This window comes from Papio anubis, chromosome 7, assembly GCF_008728515.1.
Source record: "Papio anubis isolate 15944 chromosome 7, Panubis1.0, whole genome shotgun sequence".
NCBI classification, from domain to species: Eukaryota; Metazoa; Chordata; class Mammalia; order Primates; family Cercopithecidae; genus Papio; species Papio anubis.
The window spans coordinates 123,285,603-123,303,363 of record NC_044982.1 but is presented as its reverse complement, the minus strand read 5'-3'; the positions used below and the strand labels follow the sequence as shown (position 1 = coordinate 123,303,363).

At 48.7% G+C, this 17,761-nt stretch overlaps 1 protein-coding gene across 28 annotated transcripts in view; it reads right to left on the bottom strand.

Moving 5' to 3' along the window:
- MEGF11 (multiple EGF like domains 11) overlaps positions 1-17,761 on the bottom strand; it is a 422,037-nt gene that overhangs the window by 75,873 nt on the left and 328,403 nt on the right. For all 28 annotated transcript variants that reach the window (XR_002523606.2, XR_002523609.2, XR_002523602.2 and 25 more), the window contains exons 6-7: positions 10,940-11,186; positions 9,466-9,586 (exon numbers count right to left, since the gene is read on the bottom strand). Coding sequence is in view for 19 of the 28 variants with exons in the window: in XM_021941755.2 (XP_021797447.1) it covers positions 9,466-9,586; positions 10,940-11,186 (368 nt within the window). In the remaining 9 variants the exon portion in view is untranslated. The remainder of the gene's footprint in view (positions 1-9,465; positions 9,587-10,939; positions 11,187-17,761) is intronic.

The window sequence follows — 17,761 nt, the reverse complement described above, 5'->3', positions numbered from 1 at the left end:
GGACTGTTTGAAAGTTTATAAAATAGGGAATTAGACCCCCAATCTCTGCCCCCCCCCACCTTGAATAGCCAGGTGAATTGTCCAAGTCTTTCAGAGAGGTTGGTGTCACAGGCTGTGGACAAGGGACACAGGCACAGATGAAGGTGGGGGTGGAATTCTCCTGCTGCTCTCTTCCCTGCTGCTCTCCTAAAGGCTGACTGCCAGACTGAACTCCCTGTGGCAGGAGGTTGGAGGGTTCCTTTCTAGGGACACTGAGGAGTTCAAGAGAAATGACCTAAAGATATTGATAGTTGAGAGTCCCATCAGTCAACACGCCTGACATCGCCCTCCACCCCCAGGTGTCCAATTAGCTTTTCTGAGGCTCACTGTAAAACGTGAACAGATGGCCAAGGATCACCAGATATTTGAAACAGGCCCTCACATGAAAGAGAAACACTGAAATGAACAAATAGACAACAGGAACACAGAGGAAATAGGAACCATGCGTGGAACAAGGAAAACCTAAAAAAAAGAGAAGGAAAAAAGCCTCTATCATAATTAAAATGAACATGCTCAGGTAGCTATAAGAAAATATTGCACCTGTGAAAGAATAGAGTGCTATAAAAGAGGATATCCAGAGAGTAGGAAAGAAGTCTTGAAAATTAAAAATAAGATGGCAGAAATTAAAATGTTGCAATAGAAGAGCCAAAAGAAAGTTGAGGAAATCTATAAAGTACAACAGAGAGAGAAAGAGACAAAGATAGAAAGATGAGATTAAAATAGAGAAAATATAATGAAATTAGAGGACCAGTTCAGGTGGTCTGACATCTAATTAACAGGAGTTCCAGACAGTAGAACAGAGAAAATAGAGGTAAGTAAATTAATGGAAAATATAATGAAAGACAATTTCCCAGAATGGAAGGATGAAGAACCTGGGTTTCTGAACTGAAAAGGCCTACAAAGTCTCCAGCAAAAATATGAAACAAGACCCACATCAAGTCATGTTGTCATAAACTTTTATATCTCTGTGGATAAAGAAATGATGTTCACAGTTTTTAGAAAGAGGAAAACAGGCTAGGTGTGGTGGCTCATGCCTATAATTCTAGCACTTCGGGAGGCTGAGGTGGGAGGATCTCTTGAGCCCAGGAGTTGGAGACCAGCCTAGGTAACAAAGCAAGATCTCATCTCTACAGAAACAAAAATGAAAATACAAAGAGGAAAACAAACATACAAAAATCAGGAATCAAAATGCTTTAGACTTCTTAACTAGAAGCCAGAAGACAATGGAGCAATGCCTTAAAAATCCAGAGGAAAAAAATCATTTCCAACTTAGAATTCTACACCCAACTAAACTAACACTAAAGTAGGGGACTCAATAAAGACATTTTCAGATTTGAATAGCCTCAAAAAGTTAACCTTTCATAAACACTTTCTCAGAAAGTTACTGGAGGATTTGTTTTCCATAAAAAAATAATTACCCAAGAAAGTGGGGCACGGTGGCTCACACCTATAATCCCAGCACTTTTGGAGGCTGAGATGGGCGGATCACCTGAGGTTTGAGACCAGCCTGACCAACGCGGAGAAACCCCATCTCTGCTAAAAATACAAAATTAGCCGGGTGTGGTGGTGCATCCCTGTAATCCCAGCTACTGGGGAGGCTGAGGCAGGAGAATCGCTTGAACCCAGGAGGTGGAGGTTGCAGTGAGCCGAGATCGCACCACTGCACTCCGGCCTGAGCAACAAGAGCGAAACTGTCTCCAAAAAAAAAAAAAAAAATTACCCAAGAAAAAGAAAGGCATGAATTCCAGGAACTAGGGACTCCAACAGAAGACAGAGGTGAAAGGAATCCCAGGACAGCAGTGAAAGGAAGCCTCAGATGACAGCTATGCTGCAGGCCTGGAGAACAGAGTTAAAGAGTTCGGACTGGAACAGAAGATGCAGGCTTCTAAGAAACTTGCCTCAAAAACAAAACAAAAGCAAACCCTGGGGAGACTTCTGATGGGTCTGACCTTATTGAGAGGAGTCTGAGAGCTCTGTCAAGAGAGTTTTAAGGGTAAATTAGTAACAATACACATGTATATTAACATAAATATTAAAAAAATAATTTAACCAAGCTGGACATGGTGGCACCTGTCTGTAGTCCTAGCTACTCAGGAGGCTGAGGCAGGAGGATCACTTGAGCCCAGGAGTTCAAGGCTGCAGTGAGCTATGATCATGCCTGTGAATAGCCACTCTCCTCCAGCCTGGGCAACCCAGCCAAATCCTGTGTCTTAAATTTTTTTTTAATGATTTAACCACAAATTGTAATATAACTCCACTGGGAGGGTGGGAGAGGGGTTGCTTGCATCTGTATGTGTGTGTATGGCAGAGCAGAATCTTATTCTACAGCAGGAAGTCAATGGATTCAATGACTGTCTAAAATGGAAAAGTCAAGAAATGGCTATAAAGCATGTTATATAGAAAAATGGAGGGAAATGCCAGAAGAAATATCTAAAAGATTTGAAAGTAGTTGCCTTTAGGGAGTAGGATTTGTAAATGGAGCAGGGGACTCCCCCGCCCCCCAGCATTAGCCTTGTGGTATTATGTAACTTAAAATTACACGCATGAGTCTTAGGTTTTTAACAGATCTGAGCCTGCTCTTATCTCCTGCTGCCCCTCCAGCCCTGTGCACACCCGACAGTCATTTCTCTTATGGAGATCAAGGATGTTCCTCCAATTAATTAATCAATTAGTTCAACACACAATTATTAAGCACCAATAATCACCAACCCTTAGAAGCTAGTTTATTCAGGAAAATTGTGCCAGAGCAGAGTCATCTTTCAAGATCATCCAGTTTACTTGTAATGAGTTAAATAGGAGGCCATTCAGCTCAGACTCTCCTCCACACACAAGTCAGAAGTAGAGGGGCTGAGAGGAGGGACTGAGGTGAGGTGAGGAGGGGAGGGAGGAGTGAGGGGCAGAAGCAGCTGAGGACAGTGAGAGACTGTGTGTGTGTGAGAAAAGGGGAGAGAAAATTCACTGAGGCCAGGTGCGGTGGCTCATGCCTGCAACCCCAGCACTTCGGGATGTCAAGGCAGGTGAATCACTTGAGGGCAGGAGTTCCAGACCAGCCTGGCCAGCGTGGTGAAACCCCAGCTCTAGTAAAAAATACAAAAATTAGTCAGGCGTGATGGCAGGTGCCTGTAATCCCAGCTACTCGGGAGGCTGAGGCAGGACAATCACTTGAACCCGGGAGGCGGAGATTGCAGTGAGCCAATATTGTGCCACTGCACTCCAGCCTGGGCAACGCAGTGAGACTCCATCTCAAAAAAAAGAAAGAAAAGAAAAAGACAAAAGTCACTCCGAGTAGGGGTCCTTCTTCCTCCTGGAGGTGGTGGGGGTACTCCAGGTATCGCAGGGGCCTTTCTCAGTGCACATTAAAAGTTCTAGGTATTCATGAGGGGGGAGAAATCTTTCTGGCTTCTATATGACTCGGTCTTCTACAGTCCTGGGCTGGATAAGGACACTCTTGGAAAAACTTTTTTTTTTTTTTCCCCGAGACAGAGTTTCACTCTTGTTGTCTGGGCTGGAGTGCAATGGCGTGATCTCGGCTCATGGCAACCTCCACCTCCTGAGTTCAAGCGATTCTCCTGTCTCAACCTCCTGAGTAGCTGGAATTACAGGTACCTGCCACTACGCCCAGCTAATTTTTTGGTATTTTTAGTAGAGATGGGGTTTTACCATGTTGGCCAGGCTGGTATTGAACTCCTGACCTCATGTGCTCCACCTGCCTCGGCCTCCCAAAGTGCTGGGATTACAGGCGTGAGCCACTGCGCCCAGGCAAAAAAACTTTTTTTTTTTTTTTTTCTCTCTAAGAGATGCGGTCTCACTCTGTCATCCAGGCTGAAGTTCAGTGTTGCGGTCCCAGCTCACTGTAACCTTGAACCTCTGGGCTCAAGTGATCCTCCCGCCTCAGGCTCCTGAGGAGCTGGGACTGCAGGCTTATGCCACCACACCTGGCCAGGTTCCTGTCCTTTTTAGTGCTTCTCAGACACAACCAGTGCTGCCTGAGGAGGTCAGTAGAGGAGTCTGGTATATAGAATGTGTCCTTCTGGCATTCCCTAGGGAAATCAGGCATCATTGAGACTGTTTGGTGAAGTGGGTGAGCACCTCTTTCAGCCCCTGCTCAGGATTCCCAAACTGCAGGCATCCAAGCCCACCGAATCTCTAGTCCTCTTCCCTGGTTTGAGCTCCTGGGGCCTGAGAGAATTTGATATTTTGGAGGTCCTGTTGCCTGGTGTGATGGGAAGAGCACTGGGTTCAAAGTCAAGATTTGGGCTCAGATCTCAGCTCTGCCTCCTCCCAGATAGGTGAGCTAGGATAAGTCAGGTGATCATTCTGAGCCTTAGTTTTCTCATCTATAAAATGGGAGTAGTAACTCCTAGTCCTCCAGGTGGTTATAAAGAGGAAGTGAGATTAGAGATGTGAAGGAACCTAGTATAGTGCCTTAAACAGGGGGCACTTAATTAATAGTAATTGAACCAAGTTGACACCTGATGAGGTGGCACATGGTGGGAGCCCCACATAACCTGAGACTGAGAAGAGTGGAAGAGAACCATAGGAGTCATCACCCACTGCTGGCTGGAAGAACAGCCTTTTGGGGAGAGGCAGGGGGAGAGAGCAGCCAGAGAAGTCAGCTTAGGAGAGGGCTACAGCCTATGGTTTCTCTCCTGCTGCTATGAGCTGAAGTGTACCCCTTCAACATTCCTCTTTTTTGTTTGTTTTTTGAAATGGAGTCTTACTCTGCTGCCCAGTCTGGAGTGCAGTGACACGAACTCAGCTCACTGCAACCTCCGCCTCCTGGGTTCAAGCGATTCTCTTGCCTTGGCCTCCTAAGTAGCTGGGATTACAAGAATGCGCCACCACGCCCAGCTAATTTTTGTATTTTTAGTAGAGACTGGGTTTTGTCATGTTGGCCAGGCTGGTCTCGAACTCCTGATCTCAGGTGATCCACCTGCCTCAGCCTCCCAAAGTGCTGGGATTACAGGCATGAGCCACTGTGCCCGGCCAACATTCCTATGCTGAAGTTTTAACCTCCAGTACCTCAGAATGTAGGACTGTATTTGGAAACAGGACCTTTACATAGGTAATCAAGTTAAGATGAGGTCATCTGGGTGGGCCCTCATCCAACATGACTCATGTCCTTACGAGAAGAGGAGATTAAGACAGACCCAGAATAAAGACGACACAGAGACATAGGGAGAAGATGGCCATCTACAAGCCAAAGAAAGAGGCTCAGAAGGAACCAACCCTGCCGACACCTTGATCTTGGACTTCTAGCCTCTGGAACTGTGAGAATCAGTCTCTGTTGTTCAAGCCGCCTAGTCTGTGGCACTTTGTTATGGCAGCCTCAGCAGATTCATGTACTTGCCGTGTGGTCAGTTGAGTGTGTATCTCCAATTGTAGTGGGATCTTGGACTGCTGTGGCTTCTAGAAGGTTGGACATGGGGTAAGGTGATATTTTCTGCTCCTCTCAGAACTGGTTAGACCAAATGGCTTTGTTAAAATCTGGAAAACAGTCGCACTTTAAGAGGGTCTTGGTGGCCCAGCGTGGGGGCTCATGCCTGTAATCCCAGCACTTTGGGAGGCTGAGGAAGGCACATCACGAGGTCAGGAGATGGAGACTATTCTGGCTAACATGGTGAAACTCCGTCTCTACTAAAAATACAAAAAATTAGCCAGGCATGGTGGTGGGTGCCTGTAGTCCCAGCTAGTTGGGAGGCTAAGGCAGGAGAATGGCGTGAATCCGGGAGGCAGGGCTTGCAGTGAGCCAAGATTGCGCCACTGCACTCCAGCCTGGGCGACAGATCGAGACTCTGTCTCAAAAAAAAAAAAAAAAAAGGATCTTGGCTAAGTAGAACATAAGAAGAGAAGGGGCCAAGATGGTGAAAGGACTTAAGGCCATGCCAGCTCTCCTGGAGGGGAGGCAACTCAGCCTCACCAAGCATCTGAAGGCATTTCTAATGATCAGTGATGCTCCAGGGTGGCATGGACACCCTCAATGGACAGTGAGCTGTGGTTGGTGTGAGTGCTGTGAAGGTGATCCAGGCCACAGGCCAGGAAGTGGGGCTCCATGAATCTTTTTTCTCAAACCTAAGCATCTGTAATACTAGGCCTCAGCCCTAAAACCCCTCTTTTTTTTTTTTGAGATGGGGTCTTGCTCTGTTGCCCAGGCTGGAGTGTAATGGCGCAATCTTGGCTCACTGTAACCTCTACCTCCTGGTTTCAAGCGATTCTCCTGCCTCAGCCTCTGAATAGCTGGGATTACAGGTGCCCACCACCATGTCTGGCTGATTTTTTGTATTTTTAGTAGAGATAGGATTTCACCATGCAAAACCTCTCTTTGGCCCTCCAGGATAACTGGTCCTGTTTCCCAGCTCCTCAGCCTCCTCTCCTCCAGTCTCTTTTCTTTGTGTGTGTGTGTGTGTGTGTGTGTGTGTGTGTGTGTATGCATGCATGTAGGCACACACACACTGTATCCAGTCCCCAACATAAGAAGGGTGGGGGATGTCAATCCTATTTCCTTCTCCCTCTCTGTCTCTAGTTCCCACTCACATCAAACTACTCAGACCGATTTCTCTGCTTTGAAAGGTCTCAGAGCCCGGAAAAAGAGGGGAAACAATTCCCCAGGCTCTTTGCAAAGACCCCGCCTGAAACAGGCTTCATGCTGGGCTAGCAGACTATCCTGTGGGCATGCTTAGGGCCTGGTGGCCAGGAATCTCTAAGGAGGGGCCTGGAGAGCCAGAGTTCCTGGCCTGGCAACTCCTCTCTCCAGTTCCACACAATGGCCCGGGTCTTTGGGGAGGTGCATGGTGTGAATCAGCAATCTGTATATCCCTGAGTTGGAAAATGTGTGGTTGAAGTCACATAGGGCCATTGGGAAGTCAGGCAATGGAAGATGCTAAAGTGGGGAGCCTTCTCCCCAGTATCCGTTCCTTGGTCCCTGCTGTCCCTGGGAGGAGCCTCAGGCGTGAGTGCAACTTCATTATACGGTGACTGTGCATGCACAAGGGGTATTAATAATTCATACAAATCTGCAAGTTAAATGCTATGTCAAAAATAGAAATGCAATTGTCTACAATAAAATTAAAAACATAAAGTCCTCAATCCAAAGGCTTCTGTCAACAGAGTTTCCTGTCATCTGGAAGAACAAACCTCTCGCTGTGCTGGGGAGAAATACAATCCCCCTGTGTGTTTGCTTCTCACCTTCCCCTCTTCAACCACCCGAGCCTCAGCAGTGTCTCCAGAGAGGCCTTTACAGGCAAAGGGATGCTGTGCGCTTGTTCTGCCCACCATTTCCTGATCCAACCTCTCTGATGCAGCTGGGCCTCTGAGGACCCCGCTTGCTGGGTGGATTTCTGAAAGCTGGTTGGAGATGAGAGGGTCTTTCCAGAGACTGGTTCAGGGTGGAAGAAATGGGCAGGTATGGGAGAGGTGGTAGCAGTCCCTTTTTCTTCCTCAGAGGAGACAGACAGATGGACAGACAGACACTAAGGGCTGGGAGTCAGGAGACCTGGATTCTAGCTCCACCTCACTCCTAACCACCAGTGTGATCTTGAACAGGTCCCTTACCCCCTCTGAGCCTCAGCTTCTTCATCTGAGAAAGGAAGGTATTGACAGACCAGTGGGATCCAAATCTCTTAAAGCTGGGAAACCCTGTTTATATGTGAAATCTTACCTAGAGCACCTCACTATAGAAACTAGATTAAAATGGAGAGGTGGGGGTGGGGTGGGCACCAGATTCCTAATGATTAGGCTCCTGCCCCGGTTCTCCCACAAGAAACCATAGGGTTTTGTGAAACACAGAAGGAAGTCCTATGGTCTGGATCAATTCTTTCCAAATGCAGACCTGCAGACAGGACTGGCTGCCTCAGAACCATCTGGGGAGCTTATTAAAAATAGAGATCCCCCAGTCCCAGGAGGTCACAGACGCAGCCTGGAAATCTGTATTTTAACTCCCCGCCACCTGCTTGTCAGCTCTGGTGTGCAGTCAGGTTTGGATGCTGTGGGACCAAGTGGTCCCCAAGGTCCTTTTCCTGCCCTAAAAAAATTTTGACAAGACTGTGCCTGCATCGATGGGCCCTGCAGGTGTCCTCCCATCTGTCCCTGTGACCTCTGCATTCACAGCCTCCTAAAATATCCTGCTTCTGCTCAGCAGCCCTGTCCTCTCTGGCTTTGCAAAGCCTCAGGCCCCAGGGGAGGTGGCGGACTGTGTCGCTGAGCTTCCCCTGAAACAGAGCATGTTACTGGAGAGTCAGAGGCAGGGATGCAGCCCAGGAAGGTCAGCTTCAGCTGACTCACTGCCTCTAAGGGCTTGGTCTGTGGGGCAGGCACTGGCAGGCAGGGTGTGTTGGCTAAAAGGAGGCTTGTGGAGGGTTTATGGCACCCAGGGATAGAAATCAAGCCATCGTAGAGGGCTTCAGAGTTTGCAAAGGACTTTAGACATGCATAGCCTCACATGAGCCAGCCACCAACCATGGCAGCTGGGTAGGGCAGGGCTCACTGTTGTTATATCAGTTTTGTACTTGGGGAAGCAGAGTAATTGAGGCTTTTTTCAGGGTCAACATTGGCTGTGAGACCTGAATTTAGGCCCATGAGGTTACAAATCTTATCCTCCTTTCCCACAATGGCTTTTCCCAGACATGAGACCTGGGCTGCTTGAGGCTACATCAGAATCACCTGCAGTACCTGTTAAAATACAGATTCTGGGGCCCACAGAATCAGAATGTGTGTGTGTGCAAGTGCAGGGGGCGAAGTTAGATAAATTCAGGTCATCCATACCTGCTGTTTCTCCTCTTTTCCCAGCCTTTTCTGCCACCTCTGGCCCAGGGCCCATGGCTGCTCATGTGGGTGCTTATACCCAAAGACAGAGCTAATCTTACAAGAAGAATTCAATTTCTTTGGACAGGAGAGACCACAGGCTCAAAGAGGTGAGTAACTTGCTTGAGGCCACACAGCACTTAGAGATGGCAGACCTGGGATTCAAAGCTGTGTCCATGGCACCACTGGCAGCATTTAGTGATGCCCTAGGGATCACTAAATAGGAGGGAGGGTATTCACAGTGGGAGAATAACTTTTTTTTTTTTTGAGACAGAGTCTCACTCTGTCACCCATGCTGGAGTGCAGTAACTTAATCTTGGCTGCAACCTCTGCCTCCTGGGTTCAAGTTATTCTTGTGCCTCAGCCTCCCAAGTAGCTGGGATTACAGATGTATGACACAATGCCTCGCAAATTTTAGTATTTTTAGTAGAGACTGGGTTTTGCCATGTTGGCCAGGCTGGTCTGGAACTCCTGACCTCAAGTGATCTGCAGGCCTTGGCCTCCCAAAGTGCTGGGATTACAGGCGTGAGCACCACACCCGGCCAATTTAGCCTTTTAAGATGTGTGTGAGTGAGGAATGCTCAGTCCTCTTACAGTGCCCCACCCAGATCCTTTGGGCCCACCTACCATCCAGCCTGGGGGGCAGGCACACTCGCCAGTGATGTGGTGGCACATGCCCCCATTCTGGCAGGGGCAGCGCAGCTCACAGTGAGCTCCATGGCTCCCAGGAGGGCACAGCTCCTCGCAGCTGCATGGAGAAGCAGAGGTGTTAGACACAGCAGCATTCAGATCAGGTGGCAGGGCCCCAGTGCTCCAGGGTTCACTAGGAATTCCTTCACAGTCAATGGATCTGCATCAGCTGAGCTGCAGTCCTGCTCCCGGCCAGGAGGGGGAAGCAAGGCTCAGACTGAATACATTGGAATGTAGGGTGCTTGGGCCAATACTTTTGGGATGGACTTAAGTGTTCTTAGTGTAAAAGAAGACTGTTCTGGGGAGGAGGCTGAGGAAGGCTTCCCGAGGAGGAAGACATTTTACTTGGGCCTTAAAGGTGAAGTCAGTTTCACCAGGAGAATGGAAGGAAGGGCATGCCAGGCCAAAGTAATCCCATGAATGAAGGCACTGAAAAGTGCCCATGGATCCCGTCTTCAAGAATCCGCCTAGACTCAGAGAGGGGAAGAATCTGGAGCTCGTTTCTTCCACGCTCGGGAAGGCTCCCAGCTCCCATGACAGGCTCATGTGCAGGGACTGGGCGCTGTTGAAGTGTGGGGAAGGATTTGCATGGGGTCTTGGTCTCGGGCCTTCATCCAATGGCCCTGGCCTCTAGCTCACTAGGACTTGGGAGCTGACCAGACATCGGGGTAGGGAACACCCTCAATCAACAACGTCTCTGTGGTCAGAGTCCTTGGCCACCCCTCAGGATCTAGGCTGTTGGAGAGGCCACTGAGCCTGCTACAGGGTTTGGAGGAGAACTTCAATCTTGCCTCTGAGGGGGTCTCGGCTAAGCAGTCTTGTAGGTCTCCTGTCAATACTATTCTCCGGGGAACTGGAGTGAGGGGCTGTTCGGTGTCTCGGGAGAGAAAGTAGGGGAGAGGAACAGCGGAGTAATCCTCCCAAATCTGTACATGGTATCTGCCCAGGACCCTCACCTCTCTCTATGTGTGTCACACCTCTCCCAAATGCCCTAGAAGGGAAGGCCCCAGGTGAGCAGCATCATATGGGGTAAGGTCAGAAGAGACTTCCAAGATAAGGGCTGTCTCTGCTAGGAAGGGCCTCCTGGGAGGGTTTTAGGGAGTGCCCACTCCGGCAGCCTCAGGAAGGACCAGTCAACGGGGTCCTGGAAGGCAGGAATCTGAGACCTGCGTGGGTGAGGCCTGGGCATTTAGACTCACAGGAGATTTCACAGCCAAGACTATCCCAACCCTTCTGGTCCCACCAGCCAGCCCACCCACAAGGAGCCCAGGGCTGAGTGTGCAGCTGCGGTAAGGTGGCCCCTCCAGGCCCCGCCCCAGCCGCTCCACCCCCTCCACTCTCCCCACCCACGCATCCTCCAAGTCCCGCCCCTCCAGGTCCTGCCCCGTCCAGGCCCTGCCGCATGACTCACTAGACGCCGGTATAGCCAGGCGCGCAGAGGCACTCGCCCGTGCGGGGGTCGCAGCTGGCACCATGTCGGCACTGGCACGGCAGCTGGCATCCCTTGCCGTGGGTGCCAGGCGCGCAGAGCTCCTCGCAGCGCCATCCACGGAAGCCGGCAGCGCACACGCAGGCGCCTGTGATGGGGTTACACAGGGCGCCGTTCTGGCACTGGCACCGGTTGCTGCAGTGGGGCCCCCAGTGGTCGCTGTCACAGCCTGTAAGAGACGGGGCAGTCAGGGATCAGGAGCTCTGCAGGCTCTCCTTGGGGCAGGGGACCAGGAACCGATGCCCATGCGGCCTTCCCATCTTTGCAGTGCTCCTCCCTGTACAGGCGGCAGCAAGGGGTGCCTGGGTGGAAGCTTTGGCGCCTCATAACCTCCATCAGTTCTTCCACCAAGCCACGCAAATAGTCACACACACAGGCTAAGAAGGGCAGAGCGTTTGTTTCCTCAAGGCAGCTTCAGAACCCATCTCCTGGTCCAGCCATTCTCTTCCAACCAAATGGCTGCCCTAAATCCCCCACTCCTGATCGAATTCCGGAGCCACAAGCTGTTTACATCCCTCTGTCTTTGCTAAGCTCTTGGTTGGCTGCCTGTCTCTGTTCCTTTCTGCCCGGCCCTTTCTTTTCCCATCTGCCACCCCTCTTCTCTGTGACCCTACCCCTCTTCTTGGGGGCCTGCTGGACCCAGCCCAGTCCGGCTCCCATTTGTCTATCTTTCCTGCCCCCTTCTCCCTCTTCTCCACATGCATTGGTTTTCTCACCTTTTGCATTTCACTCACTCTCTGGGAATATTTCCTGTAACTCCCTGCCCCTCCCTTGGCTCCATCTCCCTGTCACCCTTTTCATCTCTTACTCATGCTTCTTCCTTTCAGTAATGGCTACGCCTGCTGGTTGCTTCGGCTTCAGTTCAATTTCATTACTTTCTAAGCAGCCAGCTTCAGAAGGAGCAGGAAAAAGAAATGCTTCCTTGGGAAGTAACAGACAGCCTTCAAGATCTTTACATGTAATTAAATATTTCAAAGAGTGATAGCTGAGCCAGTTTTGCAGAAATTCACACTCTACAGCTATGGAAAGGGGCTGAATAGCAGAGCCCCAGAGAGGTCACCCAGCCTGCTGCCACCTCCCACTCTGACCCTCGCCTGATGCATACGGGACACACAATAATAAGATGTCCTCAGTTACAGCCTCATTCACTCAAATTTTGGGGTGAGACTGGGGTGTGGAGTTCAGGCATGGACAGGCACACATAATGTTCTGGAAGAAGTTCGATAGAAAGAATGATTGCTTCCAGCTAAGGAGATCAGGCAAGACTTCCTAAAACAGAAGCCATCTCAAGTGGGCTGTGAAGGATGTCTCACTTGTCTGCCTAATAGGGTGAGCAACCATCTTGCTTTCAGCACCGAAAGTTCCCCATTCTGGGAAATTCCTCAGTCCTGGGCAAACTAGAATGGCCGGTCACCAAGATTATCTGTTGCTGTTTGTGCTCCAGATTTCTAGGGTTTAGACACTCAGAGAGGAAAGGGGGCAGGTGAGTGGGATTGGGAAGGTGTCACTTGGGTAGGCTCAATATAAGCAAAGATACAGCGGTATTCAAACGTTGGGCACGTACAAGGGTACAAGGTTCCAGTGTGGTCAGTGAGCACATGTGGTCTTTGGGGGCTGAAGGTTGGTGGAAGGATCAGCCCCACCAGTCCCCCACATGTCCCTCCCACCTGCTGACCAAGGTCAAGAGGTCAATATCATGGAGCCTGCCCATCATCCTTTAGCAGACAGAACCACCAAGGCCTGGAACCCCCGTTACCCTATCTTGGTTCATCCCTTCTTCATCTGTGCCCCAAGTATTCATACACACAAACTGAGTTGCCAAATTATGAGTGAGTCTCACCCTATATTTTCCATCTGCTATTACAGTGAGTAAAGCAAAAATTAAGTCCATTTATAGCTACAGCCTCCACTCACATTGAAAAAGGCTCACAGAAGGCTGGACGCCATGGTTCATGCCTGTAATCCTAGCACTTTGGGAAGCTGAGGTGGGTGAAACTCTTGAGCTCAAGAGTTCGAGACCAGCCTGGGCAACACAGTAAAACCCCATCTCTACTGAAATACAAAAAATTAGACGGGCGTAGCAGTGTGCGCCTGGAGTCCCAGCTACTTGGGAGGCTGAGTTAGGAGAATTGCTTGAACCTGGGAGGCAGATGTTGCAGTGAGCCGAGATTGTGCCACTGCATTCTAGCCTGGGCAACAGAGCAAGACTCCGTTTCAAAATAATAATAATAGTAATAATAATAATAATAATAAATAAATAAAGGCTCACAGGACAGAGAGTGACTGAGTATCTAGCAGTCCAGCACCTCCTACCTTATCCTGTCTCTGGGGCACACATTCAGTGAGCAGGAGGACCAGCAGAATCATCTATGGTACCATTTCTCTTTTAGTTGCCAAGCACATGTAGTTTAATTCACATAGCTTATTGTCCATATGTTGTGACTGTATTATAATAATGACAACCACATTTTACTTACTTATTATTTTGAGACAGAGTATCGTTCTGTTGCCCAGGGTGGAGTACAGTGGTGTGATCTCGGCTCACTGCAACCTCTGTCTCCCGGGTTCAAGCAATTCTGCCTTAGCCTCCCGAGTAGCTGGGATTACAGGCGCATGCCACCATGCCCGGCTAATTTTTGTATTTTTAGTAGAGACGGGGTTGCACCATGTTGGCCGGGCCAGTCTCAAACTCTTGACCTCAGGTGATCCATCCGCCTCAGTCTCCCAAAGTGCTGGGATTACAAGCATGAGCCACCGCGCCCAGCCAGACAACCACATTTTAAAAGCTCCCTGTGTGCCAGGCACCATCCTAGAAGTGCTATATACATGAATAAATTTAATCCTCACAACAACCATGTAAGTTAGGTTTTCTTATTTTCCCATTTGACAGATGGAGAAATACACGGTCAGAGATGTTAAGTGATTGCCCGAGGTTACAGCAAGAGCAAGTCCAGGTCTCCTGGTTCTAGCTCTCCCCACTGCAGGTCATTGGGACACTTTCTGGAGGAAGAGTCCAAGGAGTGAAATTTAGAGGTGGTCTTGAGGACAAGGTGGCAGCCACAAAGCACAGGTCAGGGATACCACAGAGACTAGCCACTTCTTCTCTGTTCATCACTATGAACCACCCCAGGATCCAGCACAAGGAAGTCCCTTCCTTTGTTGGGGCTGCAGTTACGGCCCTGAGACCTTGGTTCTGTATGAAACTGTTGGAGCCAAAAGCCAGTTTGTTCTTGGTGCATCTCAGAGCATACAGTTACGCTTTGCTTATTAAATGACCTCTGTTCTTTCTGGCACAGCCGAACCCCAGTAGGAAGCAAAACTAGCCTTCTGATAAGGAAGCCAGAATGTTGTCATAAAGTCCACATGGTAACACCTGGGTGTTTTCATTCTTCTGCTTGTCCATTCAGAAACATTTACCAAGGACCTGCTACTGCCAGAAAGCACCCTGCCCTGTTGGGGTGCACAGTCTAGCAGGGGCAGAAATGCTGGAGCAGCATTCATGGTACACTTCGGACGTGCTCTAATAAGGGTGGCTCAGGGCATTATAGAAGAACATGTAAACACAATTCTATTAAGCCTGGCACTCTGCTTTCTCACAATACAGGCTGGCATATGAGTGTGTGTATATGCACATGTGTATGTTTGTGTCTGCATTTTTTTTTTTTTTTGAGACGGCGTTTCACTCTTGTTGCCCAGGCTGGAGTGCAGTAGCACAGTCTCAGCTCACTGCAGCCTCTGCTTCCTGGGTTCAAGCAATTCTCCTGTCTCAGCCTCCCGAGTAGCTGGGATTACAGGCACCTGCCACCATGCCCAGCTAATTTTTCATACTTTTAGTAGAGACAGGGTTTCACCATGTTGGCCAGGCTGGTCTCGAACTCCTGACCTCAGGTAATCTGCCTGCCTCAGCCTCCCAAAGTGCTGGGATTATAGGCATGAGCCACCATGCCTGGCCAATGTCTGCATGTTTTGTGGGGCTCCTAAAAATATGTGAGCAAGAGCACTGTGTCATAGTAAGAAACCATGGAAACAGGAAATATTTATAGATGAAAAAAAAGCAAAGCAACTTGGAGCCATTAATATAGGGGCAAATAGCCTCTCATATCCAAATTGACAGGAAGAAGTTACATTCAGTTTAGAATATTCTGATTAAGGAAGCAGAGAAGTGTATAATTCATTCTAGAGAAATTTCCCCCCAGAGTGATTAAACAAAAAAAACAATGTTAAGGGTTCACAGGGATAAGCTTCAGTTATCTAGAAAATTCACTTAAAACACCTCATTCCCCAGCAATGACAGAGAAATGAGGCAGAGCTGCAGCGAGTCAATTATCAACTCTGCTGAAGGTGACTAAAAACTACCATCATTATAATTACAAGAGGACTTTGCATTCTTTCACAGAGAATCGCAAACTTTTACCAATTTGGCCTTGGAATGTCACCCCTCACACATTTCTTTTTTTCTGTCCCAGGCTCTGCTTCCTAATTATATTGGGCTTTGGCTGATTTTTTTTTTTTTTTTTTTTTTGTGAGACAGAGTCTCACTCTGTTGCCCAGGCTGGAGTGCAGTGGTGCAAACTCGGCTCACTGCAACCTCCATGTCCTGCGTTCAAGCAATTCTTGTGCCTCAGCCTCCCGAGTAGCTGGGATTCCTGGCTGATTTTTTAAGTGGCTAGATCGTCTCTGGGCAGCTACTGAGGGCTGAAGGGCACCTGGAAGTGTGCAGCCTGGCTTGTTCTATTCCTTGAGGCTGGGCAACTCACCCCCTTCCTCTGCTGACCCCTTCAGACTTTGGGGTCCAGGATCCAGGCTTAGTGTGCCCCTGGGTCCCCACAAGGGGAAGTGGCTTCACCACTGTCTTCTTCACCGACAGGCTTTTAAATTTGTAACTACAGTTGATCAGGCAGTTACTAATGCCAAGTCACGAGATAAAGGTGCAAAGTGAATTTTCTCCTTTAATTCTCACAACAACCCATAATAATAGCACCTGCTACAGGTGGACATGGTATGCTGGCAGCCAGCCTGGGCTTCAACAGCCACCCTTGAAAATCCACCAAGAGGTGAGAGCAGAGACTGATTTTCTGCAAGTGCCTTATTCAGGGACTGGTTTATGTGTGAATGGTGGGCGTAGGTCCGAGGTTTTCCATGACTGGCCCTATTTCCCATAATTTTATTCTCTTCAGTTAAGATTATGTATTGTTTATTCAGATTTTTCTTCTATTGTGGTAAAATATATATAGCATAAAAATTTCCATTTTAATCATTTTTAAGTGTGTAATTCAGTGGCCTTAATTATGTTCACAGTGTTGTACCAATTATCACTACTATTTCCAAACTTTTCCATCACCTCAAATAGAAAAACTCTGTAACCATGAAGCAGTAACTCCCTAGATCCACCCCCTACCCCACTGGTAACCTTTAAGCTCCTCCCCTCCCCTCTCCTCTCCTCTCCTCTTTTTCTTAACAGACTCTTGCTCTATTGCCCAGGCTGGAGTGCAGTGGCATGATCTTGGCTCACTGCAACCTCTGCCTCCCAGGTTCAAACGATTCTCCTGTCTCAGCCTCCTGAGTAGCTGGGATTATAGGTGCGCCACCATGCCTGGCTAATTTTTGTATTTTTAGTAGAGATGGGGTTTCACCATGTTAGCCAGGATGGTCTCGATCTCCTGACTTCGTGATCTGCCTGCCTTGGCGTCCCAAAGTGTTGGGATTACAGGCATGAGCCACTGTGAGCAGTCTTTTTTTTTTTTTTTTTTTGATGGAGTCTCTCTCTGTGCCCCAGGCTGGAGTGCAGTGGTGCAATATCTGCTCACTGCAACTTCTGTGTCCCAGGTTCAAGTGATTCTCCTGCCTCAGCCACCTGAGTAACTGGGACTACAGGTGTGCACCATTACACTCAGCTAATTTTCTTTTTTTTTTTTTTTTTGTAGAGATGGGGTTTCCCCATGTTGGCCAGGCTGGTCTTGAACTCCTGGGCTCATTGATCTACCTTCCTCAGCCTCCCAAAGTGCTGGGATTACAGACACGAGCCACCGTACCTGCCCTCTTTCTGTCTTTATGCATTTGCCTGTTTAGATATTTCTAGATTCTAAATGGAATCATAGAATATCAGTCTTTTGTATCTGGCTTATTTCACTTTGCATAATGTTTTCAAGGTCCATCCGTGTTGTAGCCTGTTATCAGGACTTCATTCGTTTTTATGACTGAATAATATTCCATTGTATGGACAGACTACATTTTGTTTACCCATTCATCTGTGGATGACACTGAGTTGTTCCACCTTTTGACTGTTGTGTACAAGACAACAGTGAACACTGGGATATAAGCATCTTTTTGAGTCCCTGAAGATAATTCATTAAAGGGACACAACTAAATATGTTTTGATGCCATTATGGACTGTACTAGGAATAATAATGTGGCCAACCATTGCTTTTCTGCCTTCACTACTGTATAGGAAGGTTTAGGTGCCTGTGCCCTGTCTGCCCCATTAGCCCTGGGGTCTCTCTGGGCTGGAGGAAGAGACGAAGAGAGGAGCTAAGGTGTGTCCTTGTTTTGTGATTGCCCTTTACTTTCCCCACATCCACCATCTGGTCCCACCCTGCAGCCAGCTCAGCGGGGCACAAGAGCTGTCAGCAGTGCTGATGAAGGTGCCTGGCCAGCCCTTCTCCCAGCTACCAAAGAGCCCCCTTCCAGCTGCTTGTAGGATTCACTTCTTCAGACAGTGGTTCTCAGCCTGGCTGCAGATCAGCA